The following is a 27,991-nucleotide window of genomic DNA, read 5'->3' on the forward strand; positions in this document are numbered from 1 at the left end:
GAATGACCTGAGATGTACCTCCCTAGACTACATGAAAAGAGACATAGAGGAGCTCTCTGACCATGTAGCCCAGACTGGTATGACCCTGACCTTGAGTAGCATATTGCCCTCACCAAGAATGATGCCACAGTATAAAGACAAAATTATCAGTTTCAACAATTGGCTTAAGTATTGGTGTCATTCAAAGGGGATCCAGTGTCTATCAGCCTGGGATGACATGCTTGACAAGCCACATTGCTTCCCTAGGGACGGCTTGCACCTGTCACCCTTAGGCTTTCATATACTGGCCAAGGCTCTTGCCACCCCCATAGTGCCTTTTTTAGGCAAGGCTCAAAGGACAAACCCACCTCCATAGACAACCCAAGGATAAAAAAACTAAAGATAATGTACTCAATGCCAGAAGTCTAAACCTCATGATGCACGCACTCGAGGCTCTCCTCAGCATGGAGAAAATTGATGTCTGTGCAGTAACAGAAACCTGGTTCAAGGCTCCTGAGAGCACCCCAGCACTGCCAGGTTATAACTCATACCATGAGTTTCGGCCCCAAAACTCGGACTGAAGCACAAAAGGAGGGGGGTATCTATATTCATCAAAGATGCCTACACCTCCAGGTTGGTGGCACTGCACGAAGCATCGGAAACCATCCATGTGCAACTAACAGCGGGAAAAACTGCCTTTCAGTTTGTAGCCTGCTACAGAACACCCTCCCTATTACAGGAACCCCACTTGGCATTCCTGAGAACACTGGAGAATATGAAGGTCTCTCCAAAAACTATGTTATTGGGTGACTTCAACTACCCAAACATTGACTGGGAAAACTACTCAAGCCCAAACACCCTCGCCCAACGGTTCCTTGAATTTATAAACTCTAATGCAATGGAACAACTGGTCACCACTCCCACAAGAGGGAACAACATATTGGACCTGGTCATCACCAACATGGGGACTCTATGTTCCACACCAGAGGTAAACCCCTCATTGGTAAGATCAGACAATAAACAAATTTCCCTGGACATCCATATCCTGTCCCCACCCCCAGCCAAGGAAATCACTGTAAAGAATTTCTCAAAAGCCAACTTTGCACTTCTCAAGTCTGAGATGGAATCCTTCAAAGCCCCTGGGTCAGAGGATAACACAGCGCAATCCGCAGAATCCTTTACAAATGCATTCTATGAGCACCTGCAGGAATGCATGGATCGTGCTATCCCAAATAAAACCAAGACTCACTCCTCCAAAAACAGGAGACCGGTCTGGTGGACCCTGGCCATAAATAAGCTATACAACAGAAGGAGGAAGCTACTACATGACAGAGAAAAATCCCAAAAAGGGAAGGCCTCTCTGATCAGTATTAGCAAGAAACTTCGTTCTCTCATAAAATCATCAAAGGCCAGTTTCGAAAGAAAAATTGCCCTAGACACTAAAGATAATCACAAGGCCTTCTTTAGTTATGTCAGGAACATGGGTGGAAACTCCCAGATATGCTCTGAATTGTTGCATAATGGTACAAAATATACCGAACCTACAGACATAGCCAACATCCTGGCAGACAGATTCAGTGCAAACTTCTCCCCTCCTTCCCCCCCCAAAGGAACAAATGTCTATCCCAACTGAATGTAACCTCCCTGACATCACAGATGCACAGGTGAAAGCTGCCCTCTCCAAAGCAAAAAACACAGCATCTATGAGACCAGACGGTGTCCCAGGCTGTGTCTTACACGAGCTCCAAGAAGAACTGTACCCTCACATTAAGTCACTGTTCAAACTTAGCCTTACTACAGGATATGTACCCAAAGAATGGCGTACAGCTACAGTGGTCCCACTCCACCAAGGTGGTGCCGTAACGGACCCTGGAAACTTATCGCCCCATAAGCCTGATTAGTCTGGTCTGTAAAGCTGTGGAGCGTATTATCATGGAACTCATAAACAAAGACATTGGGAGCCTCCAGACACTGGACCCTACCCAATTCGGCTTTGTTAAGGGCAGATCTTGCCTCTTAAACCTAGTTGATTTCTTTGAAACAGTTACCAAAGCCATAGATGATGGCAAGGTAGTCCACACAGCCTACCTGGACCTCGCAAAAGCCTTCGACACAATACCTCACTCGGGCATCATAAATAAGCTTACCAGCTTAAATATCAACCCCTATATCACAAGATGGGTTGCAAACTGGCTCAGAGATAGAACCCACATGGTCAGAATCACAGGTGCCATGTCCGAATCCAAACCAGTTACAAGTGGCGTCCCACAGGGCTTAGTTCAGGGACCTCTCTTGTTCGGTATATACTTCTCTGAGGTTCAGGCTAACATGGGGGGATTATGGCTGACAAAGTTCGCAGATGACTGCAGACTGGGGGCCATAATCGAATCTCCAGCTGACACAAGCATCCTCCAAAAGGGTCTCACAGAGACGGATGCTTGGTGCCAGAGCCACGGCCTCAAGCTAAATGCTAAAAAGTGCATAGTCATCCCCTTTGGGAAAAACAAGGTGCCCACAAATTACCACATAGGTGGTAATCCATTAAGTACAGAAGAAGTAATTAGAGATTTGCGAACCAACGTAGATAGTAATCTCTCCTTTGATAATCACGTTGCCAAAGTGGTTAGAAAGACCTTCTATATAGCCCACCTTATCACGAAAGGGTTCGCATCTAGATCAAGAGAAGTCATTGTGCCCCTCTACTCATCACTCATCAGGCCCATAATTGAGTACAATGCCCCTTTTGGGATCCTTTTGGGATGTACCTTACACGACACCTGCAGCAACTGGAAAGACCCCAAAAGTACCTCACCAAGAGGATCATGGGCTACAAACAGATGTCCTATGCAGCTCGACTAAAGAAACTCGAACTCTACTCAGTTGCTTACCACCTACTCAGAGGCGATCTATGCCTGACGTACAAAGCCATGTCAAACCCAGAATTAATGGACATGCTCCACCTCTAAAAATCCAAGTCCCTTAGAGCTACACGATCCAGGGACCTAAACCTCAGCACAAAAATAAATAGGACATGCTGGAGGGACAGATTAATTTCCCAGAGGCTCCCCTCACTCTGGAATAGAATCCCAATTCATGTTAGACATAGCCCCTTGCTGACCCTCTTCAAGCAAAATCTGGATGCGTGGATGGGAGATCGCAAATTCACCCCTGGGATCTCTTCTGTGTCCCTGCTAGACAGAGGCACAGTAAACTAACCTTAAAAGGGTACCTTCTGTGACCTACTTTAAAGAGGCACAGTAGGCTAATCTATTAGGGAGGCGGAAGCCAAATACACTCTGGCTAGGCTTATAAATGCCCTAGGGCAGATAGCCTAGTATCTACCTATGAACCTGTGAACCTATGAACCACTGTGGCCACATGGTGGTCAAGGGTAAGGCTACTGTCTATGTGAGTGCCCAGATCCTTGACCATTAGTTCAACTCTTAGGGGTGTATTATCAACACAGTAATTAGCCAGGATGGTTGACTTCTCAAAGGGTAAAAGTATGCATTTCTTAGCAGTGAGTTTAAGCCATGGCTTTGGCACCATTTCTTAGATAGAGATATACCTTCTTGAAGAATGATAGTGTTTTCAGGGGAGTCGATGATGACCCATTTTCTGGAAACATACTCGGCTATAAACCTTCAGCCTTTGCTTCCATTTCAGAGAAATGGATGCCAGAAAGGAGCGGGCCCACTACTGAGCCCTGGAGGATTCCACTAGTGACTGGCCTCTTGATGGAGGTAGCCTCACCTATTTTGACCTTGTGGGTCCTATCAGTGAGACAGTTGGATATCTAGTGGTTGAGTGGGTGATAAAAGGTTTTATTCGTAAATTACTGAGCTTGTTTTTAATGGCAGAGTGGGGTATTGCATTAAAAGCATTGACCAGGTGGAATTAAGCTGTGTTCACAGTCATACCTTCATCCAGTGCTTTGGTGACCCTTCAAAAAAGTCCAGCAAATTTAATAGGCACAATCTTCCTTTAATAAAGCCCATCTGTGATAGGTCCTTGCAGGTTACATATATCCTCATTTGTCATTTCCATGATAATTCCTTCAATGTGCTTACATATGAGGCTGGTCAGACTTATGGGCCTCTAGTTACCTGGATCAGCGGGCACAGTTCCCACATCTTCCATTCCTTGGGTACAAAACCTGAGTATAGGTTCCAGCTGAAAAGCGATTCAAGTGACCAGGGAGTTCATGTTTCATGCTTTTTATTAAGCATCTCAGGATGTTATTGGGGCCCATCAATGTAGCGCTATTGGCCTTGGAATGTGCATTGATGACCTGTTCCCTCGTAATGGTTGGGGAGATTGTGGTATGCAGTATGTCTTTTGGACTATCGGGGGAGAGTATCAGGAGAAATTTGAGCTGAACCTGTCAACCAAAGGTTGGCAATGGCCTCCAGTTCAGTGTGGGTGATGCCATTTACAAGAAGTTCTAAATGTTGTGCATTTCTCTTGAAGTTACGGACATAGCTGTTAAAAGCTATTGTTTCTTCAGAATTACTTTCTGAAGTATTAATTAACTGTACTGGCTGCCTGTTTAGATTGGTCATGGTTTTTCTAGTATGTATGGCTTTATTCCTCCTACGTTTGGCTGAGATTTGTTTGCTTTTGCTGTATAACCAATTGATATTGTAATTCCACCAGGGTGGCTTGTCTTTTATATTTGTCTTACTTGTCATATGAGTGGGAACAACTTGTTCTATACAGCTATCAATATGGCTATATAAAGATATTGTAAATAGCTCAGTATATGCTATAGTGTTTACTGGGTTTGGAGGTGCTTGGAAATTAGCCAAGGTTCATAGGAAGTTTCTAGGTTAATGGCCCTAAGGCATTAAACCTAGACATGTAGTACCCTTGCTCATGGTCATTGTTAGTAGAGAGAATCCGTGATTAGCACCAACTGCTCCTGTCCACGAGGAACATAGTTGCCACCCCAGGCTGAATGATCTAAGAGAAGAGTTGCTTGATTTAATAGTATGTCTGTGCAGTGACTGAGACCTGGTTCAAGGCTCCAGAGAGCACCCCTGCACTACCAGGCTATAACTCATACCACACTTTTCAGCCATGTAACCTGGACCGGAACACCAAAGGTGGAGGTGTGGCCATATTCATTAAGGATATCCACACCTCCTGGCTAGTTGCTCAGCATAATGCAGCCAAGGTTATCCAAGTGCAACTAACTCTAGGCAAAACTGAAATCCAAATTGTAGCTTGCTACAGATCACCCACCATGCCCCAGGATTCCCACTCCATTTTCTTGATGTACTGGAAAATATTAGGGTTCAACCAAACATCCTAATAATGGGCGATTTCAACTGCCCCACCATTAACTGGGAAAACTACTCATGTACCAACTCCTTTGCTCAACGCTTTCTGGAATTCATAAACTCCAATGCCCTGGATCAGCTTATCCACACCCCCACCAGGGGCAACAATATCCTAGATCTAGTCATTACCAATATGAGTGACATGACCGGAGTTCCACACCTGAAGTCAGTGCCTCATTGGTCCGATCCGACCATAAGCTAATTACCCTAGATATCCACATCCTGCCTCCACCCCCCATTAAGGAAACCATAATAAAAAAAATTCTCCAAAGTCAAGTTCATGCTTCCTAAGACAGAAGTGGTGAACTTCATGGCACCCATGCAGATGGACAGTACAGTTATGACTACTAAATCCTACACAATTGCACTTTATAAGCACTTACATGAGTGCATGGATCATGCTATCCTCCAAAAAAAGGAAGCCAATCTGGTTGTCCCCTGCCATAAATAAACTGTACAACAGAAGGAAGAAACTCTTGCAAAAGAGAGTAAAATCTCATGAGTGGAGGAGCTCCCTGATCAGCCTCAGTAAGAAGCTGCGATCCCTGATAAAATCCTCCAAAGCTAGTTAAGAAAACAAAATCACCACCGATTCTAAAGACAAACACAAAGCATTGTATAGCTATGTCAAGAATCTGAATGGCAACACTCAGATCTGCTGAGAGTTACAGCACAATGGCACTAAATATACAGACCCAACTGATATTGCCAACATCTTGGCAGATAGGTTCAGTGCTAACTTTACCCCCCTCTCACCCCCTAAAGAGCCCATCTTTATACAGGAAGAATGCAAAGTTCCTATAATCACGGCTGCACAGGCAAAAATCACACTCTCCAAAGCCAAGAACACAGCATCCATGGACCAGACAACATCCCAGGCTGCATTCTACACGAACTACAGAATGAACTGGCACCCCACCCAAGTACCATGTTCAATCATAGCTTCACCTCAGGCTTTGTGCCTGCTGAATGGGTGTACAGCAACAGTTATCCCACTCCACAAGGGGGGGAGCCACCACGGACCCCGGGAACTACCACCCCATTAGCCTGACGAGCCTGGTCTGCAAGGCCATAGAACGTATCATCATGGAAATTATAAACAAAGACATTGGTAATCTCCAAACTCTGGATCCCACCCAGTTTGGGTTTGTAAAAGGCAGATCATGTCTCCTAAACCTGATTGACTTCTTTGAAGCAGTCACCAAAGCCATAGACAAGGGTAAGGTGGTTCACACAGCCTATCTAGATCTTGCCAAGGCTTTTGACACCATCCCCCACTCTGGAATTATAGATAAACTCACTAAACTAGGTATAAATCCCTATGTCACAAGATGGGTTGCCAACTGGCTCACTGACAGAACCCACACTGTGAAAGTAGCAGACTCCAAATCCGACTTCAGACCATTGACAAGTGGAGTACCACAGGGTTCAGTCCTGGGTCCTCTCCTGTTTGGAATCTACTTCTCTGAAGTACAGGCTAAAACAGAAGGTCTTTGGCTAACAAAGTTTGCAGATGACTGCAAACTAGGAGCCATAATCAAAACTCCTAACGATGTGGACAAACTACAAAAGGGCCTCACTGAGACAGATACCTGGTGTCAAAGCCATGGCCTGAAGCTCGATGCCAAAAAGTGTATTGTCATTCCCTTTGGTAAAAACTCTGTACCCATGAACTACCACATAGCTGGTAGTCTACTTAATGCCGAAAATGTGATGAGACCTTGGGACACAGGTGGACAGTAGTCTCTCCTTTGATAATCACATCGCCACAGTGGTCAGGAAATCCTTCCACGTGGCTAATCTCATCACAAAAGGATTCTCATCCAGAAAAAAAGAGGTCATTGTTCCACTCTATTCATCACTCATTAGACCCATTATAGAGTACAAAGCCCCTTTTGGTATGTACCTCACAAGACATCTACAACAACTGGAAAGACCACAGAAATACCTCACAAAGAGGATTAGTGGCCTCAAACAGATGCCCTATGCAGACCGTCTAAAAAAACTACAGCTTTACTCCATCGCATATCGCCTACTCAGGGGCGATCTCTGCCTAACATACAAAGCTCTGTCAAACCCAGAGCTGTTGGACATGCTCCACTTAAAGAAATCCCAGTCCCTACAAGCTACATGCTCTAGGGACCTAAACCTTGTCACCACAATAAACAGAACATGCTGAAGGGATAGATTTCTGTGCCAGAGACTTCCCATACTCTGGAACAGACTACCTATCTATGTCAAACAGAGCTCCTCATTAGCACTCTTCAAGAAAAATCTTGATGATTGGATGGGAAATGGGAAATTCACCCCGGGGATCACTTCTGCGGCTCTGCTCGACAGGGGCACAGGAAAATAATTTTCTTGGGTGGCAAAAGCCAGGGTACATTTTTTGACTTCTCTTGTATAGGCCGATAGCCTAGTACCTACCTATGAACCTATGAGTAGAGACCAGTCACTGACTCAGAATGTGTGAATGAAGATCAGTCACTAACTTGGAATATGCGAATGGAGACAAGAATGTACAAGGTGTGCACTGATTCTTGCAATCATCCCCATTGGCCCTTTTTTTCAATTATAAAGGAATTCCCAATACAGACAACTGGTGCCAGAGCAATGGCCTCAAGCTAAATGCCAAAAAGTGTATAGTCATCCCCTTTGGCAAAAACAAAGTGCCCACAAATTACCACATAGGTGATAATCCATTAAGTACGGAAGAAGTAATTGGGGACCTGGGGACCCAAGTTGATAGCAATTTCTCATTTGACAACCACGTGGCCAAAGTGGTTAGAAAAACATTTTATATAGCCCACCTAATCATGAAGGGATTCACATATAGATCAGGGGAGGTCATTGTGCCTCTTTACTCATCCCTCATCAGGCCCATAATTGAGTACAATGCCCCTTTTGGGATGTACCTTACCAGACACCTGCAGCAACTGGAAAGACCCCAAAAGTACCTCAACAAGAGGATCAAAGGGCTCAAACAGATGCCATATGCTGCCCGGTTAAAGAAACTCCAGCTCTACTCAGTGGCATACCGCCTGCTCAAAGGTGATCTGTGCCTGACGTATAAAGCCATGTCCAACCCGGAATTAATGGACATGCTGCACCTCAGAAAATCCAAATCCCATCGAGCTACGCTCAGAGACTTGAACCTCAGCACTGAAATAAATAGGACATGCTGGAGGGACAGATTCATAACCCAGAGGCTCCCTTCACTCTGGAATAAAATTCCAGTCCAGGTTAGGCAGAGTCCCTCATTGACTCTCTTCAAGAGGAATCTTGATGAGTGGATGGGAGATCGTAGGTTTACCCTGGGTATCACTACTGTGTCACTGTTAGACAGAGGCACAGTATACTAACCTCGAAAAAGGGCATAGCAAAATTAATTTAAAATGGGTGGCGAAAGCCAAACACACTCTAGCTAGGCTTATAAATGCCATAGGGCAGATAGCCTAGTATGAACCTATGAACCTATGGACATCCACTCACTCATGATGTAAGATTGAGGACAAGCATATACCAGGTGTACAGAAGTTCATACCATCACCATCCTGGGCAGTCACCTACTCTGGGTGTAGGACTGAAAATACAGATTTTAGGTTGTTATTGTCATGGGCAGACACTGATTCAGAATATATAAATGAAGACAAGCCTATACCAGCTGTGCAGTAATTACCATGGGCAGATACTTCTCCAAGAGCACAGATGAAGGCAGGCATACAACATCTGTATACTGACATACTATATTTACCACAGGCAGACTCTGGGTTAGCATGTACAAATGAAGGCAGGTATACACCACTTGTGCAATAACTGTTGTATTCTCTGTACATGAAAGAATGGACGAACCACTTACAGGTCATTCTAGTAGGCTGCACTAGAAGGTCATTAGACCCAGCATCCTTTGCACAGACAGACTGTTCCAAGATTCAGTGGTTCATTCATCAAAGCACTGACTTGTTGACCTGTCACATGACAAACACATTTGTCATTATTCAACCCATGTGATGTTGCATTAACAGAGGAATTACAAATACAAACTCAGAGTCAAAAAAATAGAAAGTTTTGTTTATGCTGAAATTTTGATTTATGCCAATTTCTTATCCCATATACAGTTTGTTCAGAAAATATTTATTTTATTTATTTTTATTTATTTTACATTTGTTGACTGGGCTAGTCTAGCTGGATACATGTCCATTTTCAGTAGAGGCCTGGGGAGAAAAGCTCCATAGTAATACATATTTAATAGATACTAAAAGAATAGAAGTTATACAGTATTGTTAAAAACAAATCAAAGAATTTAAGATAATACAATAAAACTTTTTTTTTTTTTTTTTTTAGAATGGTATTCCAGTTCTGTAAGGTGCAGAGATAAATTTACATATATACATATATTTTTATGCAATAGGGAAGGTTGTTAATATTTGAGAGGGAGAAGAAATTAGTCAGGTTTAGTACAGGTGCATAGCCAGTGATTATTGAGATATGGTTTTAGATGTTTTTTAAAAAGTGAAAGAGAAGTCTGAGCTGTGATATCGGAAGGAAGTTTATTCCATAATTTTCCTACAGAGTTAAGAGAACAAGGAGTCACCTGCTGAGTTGTTGGATTTAGTAGTGTTAATAAGCAGTTTGTTTGAGGAACGTAGATTGTTGAGGTTATTATAAGGTGTGATAAGGCTAGAGAGAATAGGAGTATTGTTAGGTTGATACAGGGTCTTATGAGCTATTGTAAGCTGGTGAAATTGAAGCTGGTTAAGGAATTCAAGCCAATTTAAATAAGACAGTGATGGGTTCTGAAAGGAGAGCCTGTAGCAAATTTAGCAATATTATTGTAGGAAGTTGTTAGTTTCTTGAGGTTTTTTTTAGAGATATTATTATAAATGGGAGCGGCGTAGAGCAGAGTGGATAAAAGGTGAGTTCTAGCTATAGCAGACCTAGCTTCTGGAGAAATATACGGTTTGATTCTATAAAGGGATCCCAGTTTCTTATTAATTAATTTTAGAAAGGGATCCCAGTTTCTTATTAGTTAATTTTACGTGTTTATGTGTGTATCAAAGTTTAGGTTGTTGTCAATTGTTATTCCTAGGAGTTTAGTGGTAGGGTCAGGTGAGATAAGCGTACCATTATTAGATGTGAGATTGAACTGTACACGGGTGGACTTTTGGGTTGAGGTGAAAAGTAGCAATTTAGTTTTTTAGGGATTTAGAAGGAGGCAGCAGTAAGAGAACCATCGTTCTACAGTGCTGAAGGCTTTTTGGGTAAGGGACTGAAGTTCGGTTGGTGAGGTAGCTGAGCAGATTAAGGTCGAGTCATCTGCATATTGAATGCAGGTGGAGTATGGAATAGCAGATTGCAGGTCGTTAATGAAGATAGAAAATAAGAGTGGGCCTAAAATAGAGCCTTGTGGGACACTGAGGGAGATTGGGAGGTGATTAGATAGCTCATTGTGCCAGAGTACAGCCTGCTGACGGTTATCAAGGTAGGATGTAAACCAGTTCAAAGATAGAGAATCAAGTGAGAGAGACTTAAGGGTATGCAGGAGAAGTTGGTGGTTAACCATGTCAAAAGTTTTGGATAGGTCAATGAAGACAGCTGATGAAAGACAGTGGTTGTTACGGTTGTTATTGATGTAGTTTGTGAAGGATAGCAGGGCAGTGATGGTACTATGGAAAGGTCTGAAGCCATTTTGGCAGTCAGCAAGTAGGCTATTTTGGAGAAGGTGGTTGAGTATTTGTTTGTGGATGCATTTTTCCATAATTTTAGCTATAGGTGATAATAAAGCTATGGGGCGATAGTTGGAGAAATCATTGGAGTTTCCCCCTTTATGAAGTGGGATGATATGGGAGATTTTCCAGACTAATGGGACATCTCCTTCGCTTATCGATCTATTTATCAGAATGGAAATAGGGTAGGCAATGGCCTTAGCACCTTTTTTTAAAATTCTGCTGGGAGTTTGTCAGCTGATGGGGAGGTAGGTTTTAACTTTTGGAGAAGGGAGGAAATGTATAACGTAGATACAGGTTGGAGGTGAAGAAGTGGGCAAGTTAGATATATCGGGTGATAGGTGGCTAGCTAGAGTTTGGATGGTATCTCTGAAAAAAGAATTAAAGGCATTTGCAGTTTGTTTCGGATTCTTGGGGTTAGATCCCTGGAGATTGGGTGTGATCAATTGGCCTGGGAAGAGTAGATTATTAATACTAGTCCAGAATTTTTTAGGTTGTCTGATAGAGGTTTGTTGTAGTTGGAGATAATAATTCTTTTTATCTAGCAGGATAGCTCTTTTTGTGCTGTTTCTATGTTCTCTAAAGGTTTGACGATCTGTCTGATTCTTAGTAGTGCGCCATTTTGCCCAGTATTTATTTCTAAGTAGGATTTTCTGTTTAGTATTGTTAGTAAGCCATGGGGTTGGTTTAGATTTGATTCTAATAGAATGATTTGGAGCATGTTGATCCAAGATGGCTAAGAATGTAGAATTAAAGTATTCCACGGCTTTGTTTAGAGGAAGAGTTTTTAATGGTGTCCAGTTACATTGATTAAGTTCTGCTTGGAAAAGTTCTGGGTTAAAATGCTTTTTTGTGCGTATTATTCGGAAGGTGTTTGGGAATGTTATCTTGGTTTTATTTCTAATAATATATGTTGGAGAATGGTCGCTGAGGTCATCAGGAAGGATGCCTGCAGTGTAGGTTTGCTGTGGGGTATTAGTAAGTATCCAATCTAAGCTGGTTGCTTTGTTATTCATTTTGTTGGTTCTGGTTGGGGAATTTATTAGTTGTGAGAAGCTGTATAGATTAATAGGGGTGGTGGGATTGGCATTTGTGCAGGAGTTCCAGTCAATGTTAAAGTCCCCAAGAATTATTGTTTCTTGTGGGATATGACTAGAGAGCCAGCTAAGAATATCCTCTAGAATATTACAATTGTTTCCTGGGGGAAGATAAACACAGATGATGTTTATGGCTTTACTTGTATTTATCTGCAGTTTGGAGAATATTATTTCTGCACTAGGGTTTGTGGGTATGTTAAGATTAATTGTACTGATATGTAGCTCAGTTTTATAGAGGATTGCTACTCCTCCTCCCTTTCTGGGAGTACGGTCGAGTCTGATAATATTATAGCCATGTGGGGAGATTTCATTGTCTTTAATGGAAGGTTTTAGCCATGTTTCTGATAAACATAGGATATCAAATGGATGTGCTTGTAAGAGTGCATGAAGTTGAGCAATTTTGTTGCATACACTGCATATATTTAGATGTGCAATTGAGAGTGAGTTGGTAGGTTTGGTCGGTGGTAGGGTTATAAAATTGTCTTGGTAGTTATTTGTTGTGGTAGGGAGATTGTTAGGGCCAGGGTTTGGGTGGATGTCGCCATCTAATAGAGATTGAAGGGGTGCTATAAGTTTAGGTTGTTGTGGCTTGCCATAGAAATCAAATAATCTTTTAGTTTTTAGGTAAGAGAATTTAATATGTGTAAGTCGGTGATATTTGGCCAATTGGTAGCAGGGTTTGAAAATGATATTTAGGAAGTAGTAAGAAGAAGATGTTGTTGGTGATGAGGTGTGCTTGGAAGGTAGTGGAAGGGTATCGTTAAGGGAATATTCATATGAGGTAAGAAGATAGGAGGTGACTAGAGGGGGGTAATAAGAATGCCCAAATTAAAATATGAATTTTGTGGGGGATTGTAGGGATATACATTCTAGGGATTGTGATTTGAATACAGATGTGGTAGGTTAGAAATATAAGTGCTGTAGAGAAAAGGTAGTAGGTTATGTTTTAGGAGAAAGGAATGGTTAGAGATAGGTGGTGTGGGCAGGTCGTTGAAGAAAGGGGATGGGTTTATTAATTATGTGTTGTATGTGATAGGTGCAAATTAGGAGGGGTGTGGTCTGTAGGTGGATAAGTGTAGGAGCACTGGGGGTGGGTGAGATTTGGGGGTAGGGTAGGGGAGCAGAGTGAGCCCGCAGGGCGAATGGAGTGGGTTTAGACAAGAGAGAGTTCTGTAGAGGAAGACAATCAGTGAAGTCTGAGAAAATTCAGCAGGTAAGTTTGGTAGAATGGGAGTTTGAGAGGGAGAAAATGAGGGAAAAAGAAGTTGGTGGGAAGAGATTAGGCTGTTAGAGAAGTAGTAGGTAAGAAGGATACTTGGAACATGGAGAGATGCTAAAAAAGTCAGTGGAAAAGCTGGCAACAATGTGCTATAGGTAGGATTAGCAAGTGTAGCAACTTGGTATAGAGTAGCTTATAGAGTGACGCCACCTAGTGGTCAGGAATTTAATTGCAAGAGCTAGGCCTTCTTTAGGAGATGGGATACTTTCAAGAGATTAATTAGGTGGGGGGGGGTTGGCTGCTGGCTACCTAGACTAGGAAGCTTAGACTAACCTAGCAGAAGCTTGGACATTTATCAAGTTGCAAATGACACATAGTTATAACAATACATACTTTCAGTGGTTTATAGGAAGGGAAAGTTTCTTAGGGAGCCAGTAGCTACTTCTTTAGTTAGGTTTATTTCTGTGGCGTCCAGCAGATAATATTCAGTTGTTTGGTATAGGGGCAAACCGAGGCACACAGCTAGTAATATAGAGAAGGAAAGAAGAAGAGAAAAAAAGGGGGTGAGGCATACAACACATACAATTGGAAAACAGGTTAATACAGCTTACAATGTTACATTCTAAAAGTATCCTTGTTGGTGAATCAAAAGCTCTAATACGCTCTAAGCTACAAACTCAGTCGACTGTTTAGAATAAAAGACTGAGTTGCATTCGCTAATGTAAGTAGCAAAAATCCATGTACAGACAAACAAGTTAAAAAAAGTACACTGTATATTTATATGTCTCTAATAGTAGTAAAAATACGCTGAGATAAGTAGACTACAAAATAAATAGATAGTGTAATAGCTAAACAGAGTGTTAGGGGAAAAAATCCCCCTCTACCCCTGCAAGGAGAATATCACTTTAAAAATTCGGCGTTCACTACCACCGCTTGAAACAGTCCCTGGAGTGAGTTGCTTTGTAGGCTTAGCTATTACAGCAACGAAAAACGTGACAAATGATCAGGAATACTTGCTTGTACTTCACACTAGAATACACTACAGCAGTTCTAAAAAAGCTCTAAGGCTCCGCTTAAGCGATGTGGTGTAAATAGTTATTACATGGGTAGTCGGGAAAAACTTTAATGAAAAATGTAAACTGCATGTGAAAGATAAGCACTTATCCAGAGGAACGTGTAAGTTACAGACAAGGCGAGGGCTATCTAAGCCCTAAGTAGTGTAATACTAAGTAGTTGCAATGGTTTCCGGCTTCGGTTACTTTAGCTCAGCTCAAACACAGAGAGGCATACAATGAGTGCATAACCAGTAACAAGCCGCCAAAAGTAAGTAGTAAAAGGTTTAAACCAGCAATCTCCTTAATGTGCAAACACCGCAGCACAGAAATCGAATATAAGAAGGAATACAGTATTGTTTCATTGCAGTAAGCAAAAAAACATTCAGCAACTAGCCACACGTGTTCAACGCTGTAAGCATTCACAGGTACAGCAATATGCAGTTTACAAACTCATAATTGTCACATCAACAGTTTAAACTACACACCAGAAAAGCAAACTGATTAAATAGTCAACAATGAGCAGTAAAAAAGCTTTGGTTAACTTACTGCAGGTTAAGCACCGAGGCAGGGAGCACAGCAGCCAAGTACAGGGTCGGGCAGAAAGATGGCAACCCCAAAAGTAGGTTCATAGGTTCATACTAGGCTATCTGCCTTAGGGCATTTATAAGCCTAGCCAGAGTGTGTTTGGCTTTCGCCACCCATTTTAAATTAATTTTGCTATGCCCTTTTTCGAGGTTAGTATACTGTGCCTCTGTCTAACAGTGACACAGAAGTGATACCCGGGGTAAACCTATGATCTCCCATCGACTCATCAAGATTCCTCTTGAAGAGAGTCAATGAGGGACTCTGCCTAACCTGGACTGGGATTTTATTCCAGAGTGAAGGGAGCCTCTGGGTTATGAATCTGTCCCTCCAGCATGTCCTATTTATTTCAGTGCTGAGGTTCAAGTCTCGAGCGTAGCTCGATGGGATTTGGATTTTCTGAGGTGCAGCATGTCCATTAATTCCAGGTTGGACATGGCTTTATATGTGAGGCACAGATCGCCTCTGAGCAGGCGGTATGCCACTGAGTAGAGCTGGAGTTTTTTTAACCGAGCAGCATATGGCATCTGTTTGAGCCCTTTGATCCTCTTGGTGAGGTACTTTTGGGGTCTTTCCAGTTGCTGCAGGGGTCTGGTAAGGTACATCCCAAAAGGGGCATTGTACTCAATTATGGGCCTGATGTGGGATGAGTAAAGAGGCACGATGACCTCCCCTGATCTAGATGTGAATCCCTACATGATTAGGTGGGCTATATAAAATGTTTTTCTAACCACTTTGGCCACGTGGTTGTCAAATGAGAGATTGCTATCAACTTGGGTCCCCAGGTCCCTAATTACTTCTTCTGTACTTAATGGATTACCACCTATGTGGTAATTTGTGGGCACTTTGTTTTTGCCAAAGGGGATGACTATACACTTTTTGGCGTTTAGCTTGAGGACATGGCTCTGGCACCAGTTGTCTGTTTCTATGAGGCCCTTTTGGAGGATGCTTGTGTTGGCTGGAGAGTCGAATATGGTGCCCAGTTTGCAGTCATCTGCGAACATGGTCAGCCACAATCCTTCTGTGTTGGCCTGTACCTCCGAGAAATATATACCGAACAAGAGAGGTCCCAGGACTGAGCCTTGTGGGACGCCACTTGTAACTGATGTAACCACTCCTTATTGAACTGATAAATTGCTATAACAACCAAAACAAAATGACCAGTGAAAAACAGCTCTACTTTCCAAATACACTTTTAATCAAAGAACACACTTCTCTTTGTTGTTATAGCCACTTGTAACTGGTTTGGAGTCTGACATTGCTCCAGCAATTCTAACCATGTGGGTTCTGTCCTTGAGCCAGTTTGCAACCCATCTAGTGACATAGGGGTTTATATTTAAGCTGGTGAGATTATTTATAATGCCCGAGTGGGGTATTGTATCGAAGGCTTTTGTGAGGTCCAGGTAGGCTGTGTGGACCACCTTCCCCTCGTCTATGGCCTTGGTGACCGTTTCAAAGAAATCAACCAGGTTTACGAGGCAGGATCTGCCCTTTACAAAGCCGAACTGGGTAGGATCCAGTGTCTGTAGGTCCCCAATATCTTTATTTATGAGGTCCATGATGATCCTTTCCATAGCTTTGCAGACTACGCTAGTCAGGTTTATGGGGCAATAGTTTCCAGGATCTGTTGAGGCACCACCTTTGTGGAGAGGGACCAATGTTGCTGTACGCCACTCTTTGGGTACATATCCTGTGGTAAGGCTGAGATTGAACAGTAGTTTTATGTTTGGTTTTAGTTCTTCTTGGAGTTCATGTAGGACGCAGCCCGGGACACCGTCTGGTCCCACTGATGCTGTGTTTTTTGCTTTGGAGAGGGCGGCTCTTACCTGAGCATCTGAGATGTCAGGGGGGCAGCACTCTGCTGGGATAGATATTTGCCCTTTTGGTGGGGAGGGGGGAGAGAAGTTTGTGCTGAACCTGTCAGCTAGGATGTTGGCAATGTCTGTGGGTTTGGTGTATTTTTTGTCATTTTGGACTAATTCTGAGCATATCTGGGAATTCCCACCCAGGTTCCTAACATAACTAAAGAAAGCCTTGTGATTATCCTTGGTGTCCTGTGCAATTTTTCTCTCGAAGCTGGTCCTAGATGATTTTATGAGTGCCTGTAGTTTTTTGCTAATACTAATCGGAGATGCCTTCCCTTTTTGGGATTTTGCTCTATCATGTAGTAGCTTCCTCCTTCTATTGTATAGTTTGTTTATAGCTGGGGTCCACCAGACAGGATGTCTGCCTTTGGAGGATTGGGTCTTGGTTTTATTTGGGATTGCATGATCCATGCATTCCTGAAGGTGTTCATAGAATGTGTTTATAAAGGATTCTGTGGTCTGGGCCGTATATTCCACAGGCCCGGGGGCTTTGAAGGATTCCACCTCGGTTTTGAGGAGTGTGAAATTTGCTTTAGAGAAGTTTTTCACTGTGATTTTCTGGGCAGGGGGTGGGGTCGGGATGTGAATATCCAGTGAGATTAGTTTATGGTCTGATCTTACCAGTGAGGGATACACTTCTGGTATAGAGCATAGAGTCCCCATGTTGGTGATGATCAGATCCAGTATGTTTTCCCCTCTTGTGGGAGTGGTAACAAGTTGTTCCATAGCATTTGAGTTTATAACTTCTAGGAACCTTTGAGCTAGGGTGTTGGAGCTAGAGTAATGCTCCCAGTCTATGTTTGGGTAGTTGAAGTCACCCAATATAATGGTGTTTGGAGAGACCTTCATATTTTCCAGTTTTCTCAGGAAGGCCAAGTGGGGTTCCTGGGTTTGGGAGGGTGGTCTGTAGCAGGCTATAAACTGGAAGGCAGTTTTACCCACTGTTAGTTGCACATGGATAGTCTCTGATGCTTCGTGCTGTGCCACCAACCTGGAGGTGTGGGTATCTTTGACGAATATTGATACCCCCCCCTCCTTTTGTGGTTCGGTCCAAGTTTTGGGGCTGAAAAGCATGGTATGAGGTATAACCTGGTAGTGCTGGGGTGCTCTCGGGAGCCTTGAACCAGGTTTCTGTTACTGAACAGATATCGATGTTCTCCATGCTAAGGAGAGTTTTGAGTGCATGCATCTTGAGGTTTAAACTTCTGGCATTGAGTAGCATTAGTTTCTTATCCCTTGTGATACCTATGGAGGTGGGTTTGTCTTTTGAGCCTTGCCTAAAAAACGCACTATGGGGGTAGCAAGAGCCTTTGCCAATATCCAAAAGCCCAGGGGTGATAGGTGCAAGCCATCCCTAGTGAAGCATCGTGGCTTGTCGAGCATGTCATCCCAGGCTGACAGGCATTGGATCCCCTTTGAATGACACCAATACTTAAGCCAGTTGTTGAAATTGATCATCTTGTCTTCATATTGTGGCATCATTCTTGGTGAGGGTAAGATGCTACTCAAGGTCAGGGTCATACCGGCCTGGGCCACATGCTCAGTGAGCTCCTCTGTCTCTTTTCATGTAGTCCAGGGAGGTACGTCTGAGGTCATTCACACCAGCATGGACAATGAGTCATATTTGTACTTTCCTTGGAGTGACCTGAGTGCTTGTGTTATGTGGCGGATCCTAGCACCTGACAGGCAGCTCACCGTGACCTTCTCCTTGTTCAGCCTGGTGAGTGGGACGTCAGTGTGCCTGACGATAGAGTCACCTATTGCAAGTGTATCAGGTGTGTTGTTTAGCCTTAAGGGCTGTGACTGTTCAGCACACTGGCTTTGTGAGCTATGTGTTGCACGTGTTTTGTTTTGGGGTAGCGGTTGCTTGGGTGTCTGCTTTGGAGGTCTCTGCTGCTTAGGCAGATTTTTATTTAGAGCCTCCGAGTATGTTTTTGTGTGTTTATGTGTTTGGTTTGCTGTCGTGGTAGGTGTATGTGAGACTGGAATTGTAGTGAGTGTGGTTTCCTTCTCCTCCTGACTGGTTACGCCAGTACTGAGTTGAGAGAGCTTAGCCTCCAGTTTGGCTATATGGTTACTTCTCTCACACGTGTTGGAATTTGTTGGGAGGAGGAGAGGGTTGTCTGTGTACATGAGGCAGTTGTAACATTGCCTCAGGATTCCCAAATTCACCAGCTGGACCGGAGAGGAGATTGACAACAGACCTTTGGACATGCTAGAATAGTATTGGGAACTCCTTTATAATTGAAAAAAGGGCCAATGGGGAACAAGGTACTCAAGGGGAGTTTGTGAGGGTGTAGTGCTTTTAATTTTTTAGTGCTGACTTATATAATTGCTTTAGTGAGCAAGTGCCAGGTAACTTAAATGCAATGTGTTACAGGTAACTTAAATGCAAAAATGACGAACAGTAACTTTCTTTCAAGTGAAACTAGGAAATAAGTACAGTAAGCAATGCAAATATCACTAGGGATCCACAGAAGCGCTGAAAAGCCGCATTTTAGGTGGAATTAGTGTTTCAGGGAATAACAAGCAAACAAACAACAAGCATACAAACAAAGCTAGATTCAGCAGGCCTGGATCTTGTCTATGCTACAGCAAACAAGGTGTACCAATTTCAGTAAGAAACAGTTCAAATATGCAGGCACTATAAGCCTTTAACCAGAAATTCCCAGCTCAGAAGGGCAGAGTCCAGCCTCTCCTCCCACAAGAGTGCAGACCACTAACTTTCTTAATGTAAAATAACTGGCCTGAAGCCCAAGTGCTTAAACCAGAACTAATACACTTTTAGAATAACAGACACTGAGCCCTCAATCAACAGTTCCCAACTTAGAAGGGTGTAATCTACCTGTCCTGCCACCAAAGTGCAGGCCACAAACTTTCCTAATGTAAAACAACTGGTCTGAAGCCCAAGTGCTTAATCCAAAAGACTTAGAATGATAGCTACACTTTAATCAAGTTACTACCAAGCAGTAATAAATACAATTGAATACTTTAAAGAATGCCTGGATTAGTTCTCAAGTTATACAAACAAAGCTAGATTCAGCAGGCCTGGATCTAGTCTACGCTACAGCAAACAAGGTTTACCAATTTCAGTAAGAAGCAGTTCAAATATGCAGGCACTATAAGCCTTTAACCAGAAATTCCCAGCTCAGAAGGGCAGAGTCCAGCCTCTCCTCCCGCAAGAGTGCAGACCACGTACCCTCTTAATGTAAAATAACTGGCCTGAAGCCCAAGTGCTTAAACCAGAATTAATACGCTTTTAGAATAACAGACACTGAGCCCTCAATCAGCAGTTCCCAACTTAGAAGGATGTAAGCTACCTGTTCTGTCACTACAGTGCAGACCACAAACCTTCTTAATGTAAAACAACTGGTCTGAAGCCCAAGTGCTTAAACTAAAAGGCTTAGAATGAGTTACACCAAGCAGTAATATTAAATACAACTGAGTACTTTTAAGATGACGCAAAAGCAAAATAAAGTAGGAAGAAACACAAATAGAGTAAAAGCAGATACATTTTTTTTTTTTTTTTTTTTTTTGAGTGAGCAAATGAGATGGGCCCAGGAGTTACAGGACAGAAACAAGTGCAAATGCAGGCCTTCAAATCAGAAAGTTGAGAGAGATGGAAGACCGCCCAAATGGCCAATAACTACAAATTCTGGGCCAGAACCACTACTTATGTGGTAGACAGGTTACCTAATGCCTACCACTCCCACTGATAAGCTAGATGGCTTCCCTCTATCACAGAACGGCTTGGGGGGCTCAGAAGCTTACAAACAGTCCTAGATACAGCAAATCTGTATCTGGAACACTAATTACAGGAAAGGTAGGAAACAGTCTTACAATTTTTTTTTTTTCAGAAAAGTAGCAAAAACAGTAGTAAAAACAATTCACGTGCAGTGCAAGCTGGCACACTTGAGTATGTAGCAATATTAGACCACACACAGTTTGAAAAAATGTAATTAAATTAAAAAGGACTAAAAGCAAGTGCAGAAAGGGTTTATTAGGTAGAATGCGGTAAAGAGATGGGACTGGGGGATATTTATAAGGTGGGGAGGGACATAGGGCTAAGGGGGAGGGTATAAAGACCAAACACAGGTAAGGGCAAAGATGCACGAGATAAAGGTGTAGGGTTAGCAGGGAGATGAGTATGCATAGTTTTAAGGGGAGGAGTGTAGTGCTGGAGGTAGTAGTCTAGGAGGGAGATGTGAAACACAGGTAACAGTAATGTGAGGAGGATAAGGAGAAATACTTGTGGTTGTAAGGAAGCGGGATAACCTAGTGTCAAAGAGATAGGGGGAAAAGACAGCAGAATAACAGAATAACAGAGACAAGAGAGAGTTCTGTCGAGGAAGACAATCAGTGAAGTCTGAGAAAATTCAACAGGTAAGTTTGGTAAAATGGGAGTTTGAGAGGGAGAAAATGAGGGAAAAAAGAAGTAGGTGGGAGGAGGTTAGGCTGTTAGAGAAGTAGTAGGTAAGAAGGATACTTGGAACATGGAGAGATGGTAAAAAAGTCAGTGGAAAAGCTGGCGACAATGTGCTAGAGGTAGAATTAGCAAGTGTAGCAACTTGGTATAGAGTAGCTTATAGAATGACGCCACCTATTGGTCAGGAATTTAATTGTAAGAGCTAGGCCTTCTTTAGGCGATGGGATACTTTCAAGAGATTAATTAGGTGGGGGGGGGGGGTTGGCTGCTGGCTATCTAGACTAGGAAGCTTAGACTAACCTAGCAGAAGCTTGGACATTTATCAAGTTGCAAATGACACATAGTTATAACCATACATACTTTCACTGGTTTATAGGAAGGGAAAGTTTCTTAGGGAGCCAGTAGCTTCTTCTTTAGTTAGTTTTATTTCTGTGGCGCCCAGCAGATAATATTCAGTTGCTTGGTGTTGGGGCAAACCGAGGCACGCAGTGTAGGTTAAGCACCGAGGTAGGGAGCACAGCAGCCAAGTACAGGGTCGGGCAGAAAGATCAACATTTGTTCTGTCCTGTTTATATGCTAGTCTCAGTGATACCAGTGGATTATGCATGTACCTGGTGTCTTTGTAAATGAGTTTTTAAGTCCAATAACTAGAAAAACAATTTCTTGAACAAATTAATGTCCTCTGAAATGCTGGTTTGTTTTTATGTTTTGTTTTTAAAACTATCCCCTGTGACTTTAGAAATGCCTGGTGAATGTCATACATCCACGTAATCTCCAGCATTGCATGTATTTTTAACCAAAATGTTTGTTTTTTATTATGCAGGGTGCAACGTTCCAGTAGAAAAGCTGTTGCTTCTAATTAAAAAACCTGATGAGCTTCCATTTAATATTTTGGAGCAAAATACATCTACACTGAAAAGGGATCAAACCAGTAAGTAAATAGTTGGCTAAAGAACTTATAAATGGCTTTACAGTTAATGTTTGAGGGAGAATCAAGGAAATAATGAAGATATAACACTGAGAAGGACCGAGGTAACATCAGTTATAAGTGCAAAAAAAAGAAATAAACTAATTAATGTGTTTGGTAACCAGGTAAGTGACCTTGTCCTGGGACCATCTTCATTCATGGTTTCGACCAGAGGCAGGCCAAATTTAAGTAAATTCACAGGAATTGACAAAATACATTAAATTCATGGCAGTACGAGGTCCATACAAAGAATAACATGTCATAGCTACAGCCTGTTCACATGCACATCTTGTACTGAGGAAATAAAATGAACATCGTTAAGTAAAGAGTTCTGCAGTTCATATCTGATGCCGTCTCACTCATCCTGGGGAAGGGCAATGGTAGTCTAATGCACTGCGTCGATGACACCTACTTCAGAAGGAAGTACACAGCATGCATTATTGGGGGAAGGGCACCTGTATGGTAGCCTCCATGTGAATCATGTGCAGAAATAGACACAGTCATAGACATAGGCACATCAGGCCCTCGTATTATTGAACATATGGTCAGCCACTAGGAGAGGGGCTGTGCCAGTAAAAGTAAAACTCCTCATGACTACTTGGTTGGTGGGAGCATTGTCACTGTGTCTCACATCAGTGATTGACAACAAATGGGTATGGTCACAGCAGGGGTATGATGGGTGGTAGAAAAAGGACAAAAATATTAAAAAGGTTCTGCAGTTTACATCATTTCCAAGACCATTTGTTGCAATCACATTATCCATATATCAATTAGTAACTGATCAAATTGTATAAGGGAGGTTGGCATAATGGTTAAGATATTTGCCTTGCAGACAAAAGGTGCAGGGTTTGATTCTCACGTGGGTTAATTGGCTAGATTTAAAATGACCGACAGGAACAGTTAGCCTAGTACTAATTTATGAACCTATAAACCTACAGTAATGCTTGGTTTGTAAAATTCCAGAGATCAGTGATACAGAGCAATTGTAAGAAGGACTGAGGTTTATACTATGACCAAAATTTATACACACCAAAATAGCCATGTACTGAATGCAAAGGTTGAAAAGTGGCAAGAGTGTGTGAATATATGAGAAAGAGAATGACATTTAACTGAATGAAAGTGAGATATATGAAGTGAAAAAAGATACAGGTGTGACTGGAAGGTTGAGGAAGTTAGCCAAACGGACAAGAGTGAAGGTAAACCCTGATGTAAATGTTATAGTAAAATGGACAAGGGTGAAGGTAAACCCTGATATAAATGTTATAGTAAAATGGAAATAAGCCACATACTCAAGTGATATTATACTGAAACGTTGCACATAAGAGTGCATATAATTATTGGGGAGCTGCTGTTATGAATGACACTTGAGGATAACTAGGACTCCTTACCCTTGCTAGTAATGAAAAGGACTAGGGGAAACCGCTGAGAAAAAGCTGGCTAAACAAAATGTACTCAAACTGTCTGGCAATAAACCACATAAACTGCAAAACTAAGGGCAGCACTCATAGTCATTTGCTGAAATATGATTCCTTGATCTTTACAAATGAGCATAACAACAGTGAGATTTATACAGGCCAGTTATACTAATCTGAAATGCCTTAAATATAATGAGATGCCAATGAGACATTTTGTAAAGAGATTTATGATAATGAGGGGCTTTTGCAATTTATAGTCCAATATCTGCATGGTATGCACATCTGTTAAAAGTGATGCTTCACCTTTGATATCTGAGTTGCAATCCACAAACCTGCCCACAAAGCATTCCCCTCCAGTATTCCCTTCAGTAGTTTAACCACGTTTGTACAAGTACCAAAATGACAAATTTTCTCCATGACCCCTTCAATAGTTTGCTCATTTCTGCAAAAGCACTTTACTGATACAATGCCTCAGTGAGGCCCTTTTGTAGGATGTCCACATCATTAGGAGTTTCAATTATGGCTCCTAGTTTGCAGTTATCTGCGAACTTCATTAGCCAAAGACCTTCTGTGTTAGCCTGTACTTCAGAAAAGTAGATACAAAACAGGAGAGGACACAGGTCTGAACCCTGCGGTACTCCACTTAATGGGTCTAATGAGTGATGTGTAGACAGGAACAATGACCTCTTTTTTTCTGGATGAGAAACCTTTTGTGATGAGGTGTGCCACATAGAAGGATTTCCTGACCACTGTGGTGATGTGATTATCAAAGGAGAGACTACTGTCCACCTGTGTCCCAAGGTCTCTTTTATCACACATTCAGTGTTAAGTAGACTACTGCCTATGTGGTAGTTCATGGGTACAGAGTTTTTACCAAAGGGGATGACAATGCACTTTTTGACATTGAGCTTGAGACCATGTCTTTGACACCAGGCATCTGTCTCAGTGAGGCCCTTTTGCTGGATGTCCACATCGTTAGGAGTTTCGATTATGGCTCCTAGTTTGCAGTCATCTGCAAATTTAGTTAGCCAAAGACCTTCTGTGTTAGCCTGTACTTCAGAAAAGTAGATACAAAACAGGAGAGGACACAGGACTGAACCCTGCGGTACTCCACTTGTCACTGGTCTGAAGTCGGATTTGGAGTCTGCTACTTTCACAGTGTGGGTTTTGTCAGTGAGCCAGTTGGCAACCCATCTTGTGACATAGGGATTTATACCTAGTTTAGTGAGTTTATCTATAATTCCAGAGTGGGGAATGGTGTCAAAAGCCTTGGTGAGATCTAGATGGTCTGTGTGCACCACCTTACCCTCATCTAAAGCTTTGGTGACTTCTTCAAAGAAGTCTATCAGGTTTAGGAGACATGATCTGCCTTTTAGAAACCCCAAACTGGGTGGTTTCCAGGAGATTACCAATGTAGATTTCCAATGTCTTTGTTTATAAGTTCCATGATGATACATTCCGTGGTCTTGCAGACCAGGCTTGTTAGGCTAATGGGGCGGTAGTTCCTGGGGTCTGTGGTGGATCCCACTTTGTGGAGTAGGATAACCATCGCTGTGCGCCATTCAGTGGGCACAAAGCCTGAGGTGAGGCTATGATTGAACATGGTGCTTAAGTGGGGTGCCAGTTCATTCTGTAGTTTGTGTAGAACACAGCCTGGGATGTTACCAGTTCCCATGGTGGTGAGAAGGGGGGGGGGGTAAAGTTAGCACTGAACCTATCTGCCAGGATGTTGGCAATATCAGTTGGTTCTGTTAATCTAGTGCCAATCTGCTGTAACTCACAGCAGATCTGAGTGTTGCCATTGAGATTCTTGACATAGCTATAGAATGCTTTGTGGTTGTCTTTAGAATCAGTGGCGATTTTGTTTTCGTAACTAGCTTTGGAGGATTTTATGAGGGATCTCAGCTTCTTACTGAGGCTGACCAGGGAGTTCCTCCAGTTATGGGGCTTTACTCTTTTTTTGCAACAGTTTCTTTCTTCTGTTGCAGACCACCATATTGGCTTCCTTTTTTTGGAGGTTAGCATCTTGGTTCTGTTAGGGATAGCATCATTAATGCACGCGTGTAAGTGGTTATAAAGTGCATTTGTGTAGAATTCAGCAGTCATACCTTTATTGTCCATTTGCATGGGTGTTGTGAAGTTTGCCACTTCTGTCTTAAAAAGTGTGAAGTTGGCTTTGAAGATTTTTTTTTATGGTGGTTTCCCTAAATGGGGGCTGGGGTCAGGATGTGGATGTCTATGGTGATTGGCTTGTGGTCGGATCTGACCAACAAGGAATTGACCTCTGGTGTGGAACACCAGTCACCCATGTTGGTAATGACCAGGTCTAGGGTATTGCTGCCCCTGGTGAGGGTGTGGATAAGTTGATACAAGACATTAGAATTTATGAATTCCAGAAAACGTTGAGCAAAGGAGTTGGTACATGAGCAGTTTTCCCAGTTAATGCTGGGGTAGTTGAAATTGCCCATTATTAGGTTGTTGGGTTGTACCCTGATATTTTCCATTGTATCAAGAATGAGGAGTGGGAATCCTGGGGAATGGAAGTGGATTTGTAGCAAGTTACAGTTTGGACTGCGGTCTTGCCCAGAGTTAGTTTCACTTGGATAATCTCGGATGCATTATGCTGAGCAACTAGCCTGGAGGTGTGGATATCCATAATGAATATGGACACGCCTCTGCCTTTAGTGTTTCGGTCCAGGTTAGATGGCCGAAAGGTGTGGTATGAATTATAGCCTAGTAATGCAGGGGTGCTCTCTGGAGCCTTGAACCATGTCTCTGTCACTGCACATATATTGATGTTTTCCATTTTAAGGAGTGCCTCGAGTGAATGCATTTTAAGGTTTAGACTTCCAGCATTGAGTAACATTACCCTCAGATTTTGTTTGCTTGTACCTGTTACGGTGAACCTTGCCTAAAAACGGCACTATAGGGGCGGCAAGAGCCTTAGCCGGTATCCAGAATCCCAAGGGCTACAGGTGCAGGCCATCTCTGGCAAAGCATTGTGGTCTGTTGATCATGTCATCCCAGGCAGACAGATACTGGATCTGCTTAGAATGACACCAGAAGCTTAGCCAATTGTTGAAGTCAATCATTTTGTCCTTGTACTGTGGTATCTTTCTGGGTGATGACAGGATGCTACTCAGGGCTAGGGTCATACCTGTCAGGGCTAAAAGATCGGACAGCTCCTCTGTCTGTTTTCATGTAGTCCAGGGAGGTACATCTCAGGTCATTCACACCAACATGGACAATGACAGAGTCATATTTGTACTTGTTGTGGAGTGACCTGAGTGCATACCTTATGTGGCAGATCCTGGCACCTGACAGGCAGCTGAAAGTAACTTTCTCCTTGTTTAGTCTGGTGAGTGAAACATCAGTGTGCCTGACTATAGATTCACCTTTGACTAGAGTGTTGGGTACGTTGTTATGCCTTGTGGGCTGTGGTTGAGTGGCAAAGTGAGTATGTGGGCTATGTGTCATTTGGCTTATGTTAGGGGCTGGCTGTTGCTTGCGTTTCTGAATTTGGAGGTCTCTGTTGCTTGAGCAGATTTTTTATTGAGAGCCTCCACGAATGTAGGTGTGTGTTTTGTTTTGCTGTGTGTGTGTTTTGGTGGTGTAGGTTTTGCGGGGTTTTGCGGGACTATGTGATGAGTGTGGTGTGGGGAAAGTGTTCTTCTCTTCTTGACTGTCTACTCCAGTCTTGGGTGAAAAGAGCTTTGCTTCCAGTTTGGCTATATAAGTGCATCTCTCGCAGGTTGTAGTGTTGGGTGGTAGGAAGAGAGGGTTGTCTGTGTACATGAGGCAATTGCTGCATTGCCCCATCAACTTTATGGTAATTTGTGTTCTATACTTTACATCACTTCAGTAAGCCATACTCTGCTTATTGTATGTGCCTTAAAATGTAATTCTAATATTTTAATGTTTTGCTAATTTACTTACTTTGTTACATATTGCGGTGGTGGTGCTTCGGTAGCATTGTTGCCTCACAGTAAGACGCTGTCCGGTTCGATTCTCAGCTAGAGCGTCTTCTGCATGGAGACATGCGTGAATGGGCATACCTTCGTTGAAGGTTGTGCATCAGAGCTGGTAATTCAGTACGTAAAAATCAACTACCAATCATTAGCAGTCCAGAGTTCCGCTGTGGCGACCCCTAACCAGGAAAAGCTGAAAGACACAAACAAACAAACTTACTTTATTACATATTGTAAATACCCTGAAATAAGACTATAACACTGAAATGTTTCACTTAAACTGTCAACTCTTGAAAGTAAAGTTCTAGCTGTCAGGCCAAATGCATGGGCATCCACCCGTGTCTGATTCC

The 27,991-nt window shown here is 42.7% G+C and overlaps 1 protein-coding gene across 1 annotated transcript in view; it reads left to right on the plus strand.

Annotated features, from left to right (window-relative positions):
• LOC122809021 (zinc finger protein 260-like) overlaps positions 1-27,991 on the plus strand; it is a 596,918-nt gene that overhangs the window by 65,470 nt on the left and 503,457 nt on the right. Inside the window, exon 3 of the mRNA XM_044080221.1 lies at positions 22,115-22,222. Within this exon, the coding sequence (XP_043936156.1) occupies positions 22,115-22,222 (108 nt within the window). The remainder of the gene's footprint in view (positions 1-22,114; positions 22,223-27,991) is intronic.

Source organism: Protopterus annectens, chromosome 1.part1, assembly GCF_019279795.1.
Source record: "Protopterus annectens isolate FY-2018-M chromosome 1.part1, PAN1.0, whole genome shotgun sequence".
Lineage (NCBI taxonomy): Eukaryota > Metazoa > Chordata > Ceratodontiformes > Protopteridae > Protopterus > Protopterus annectens.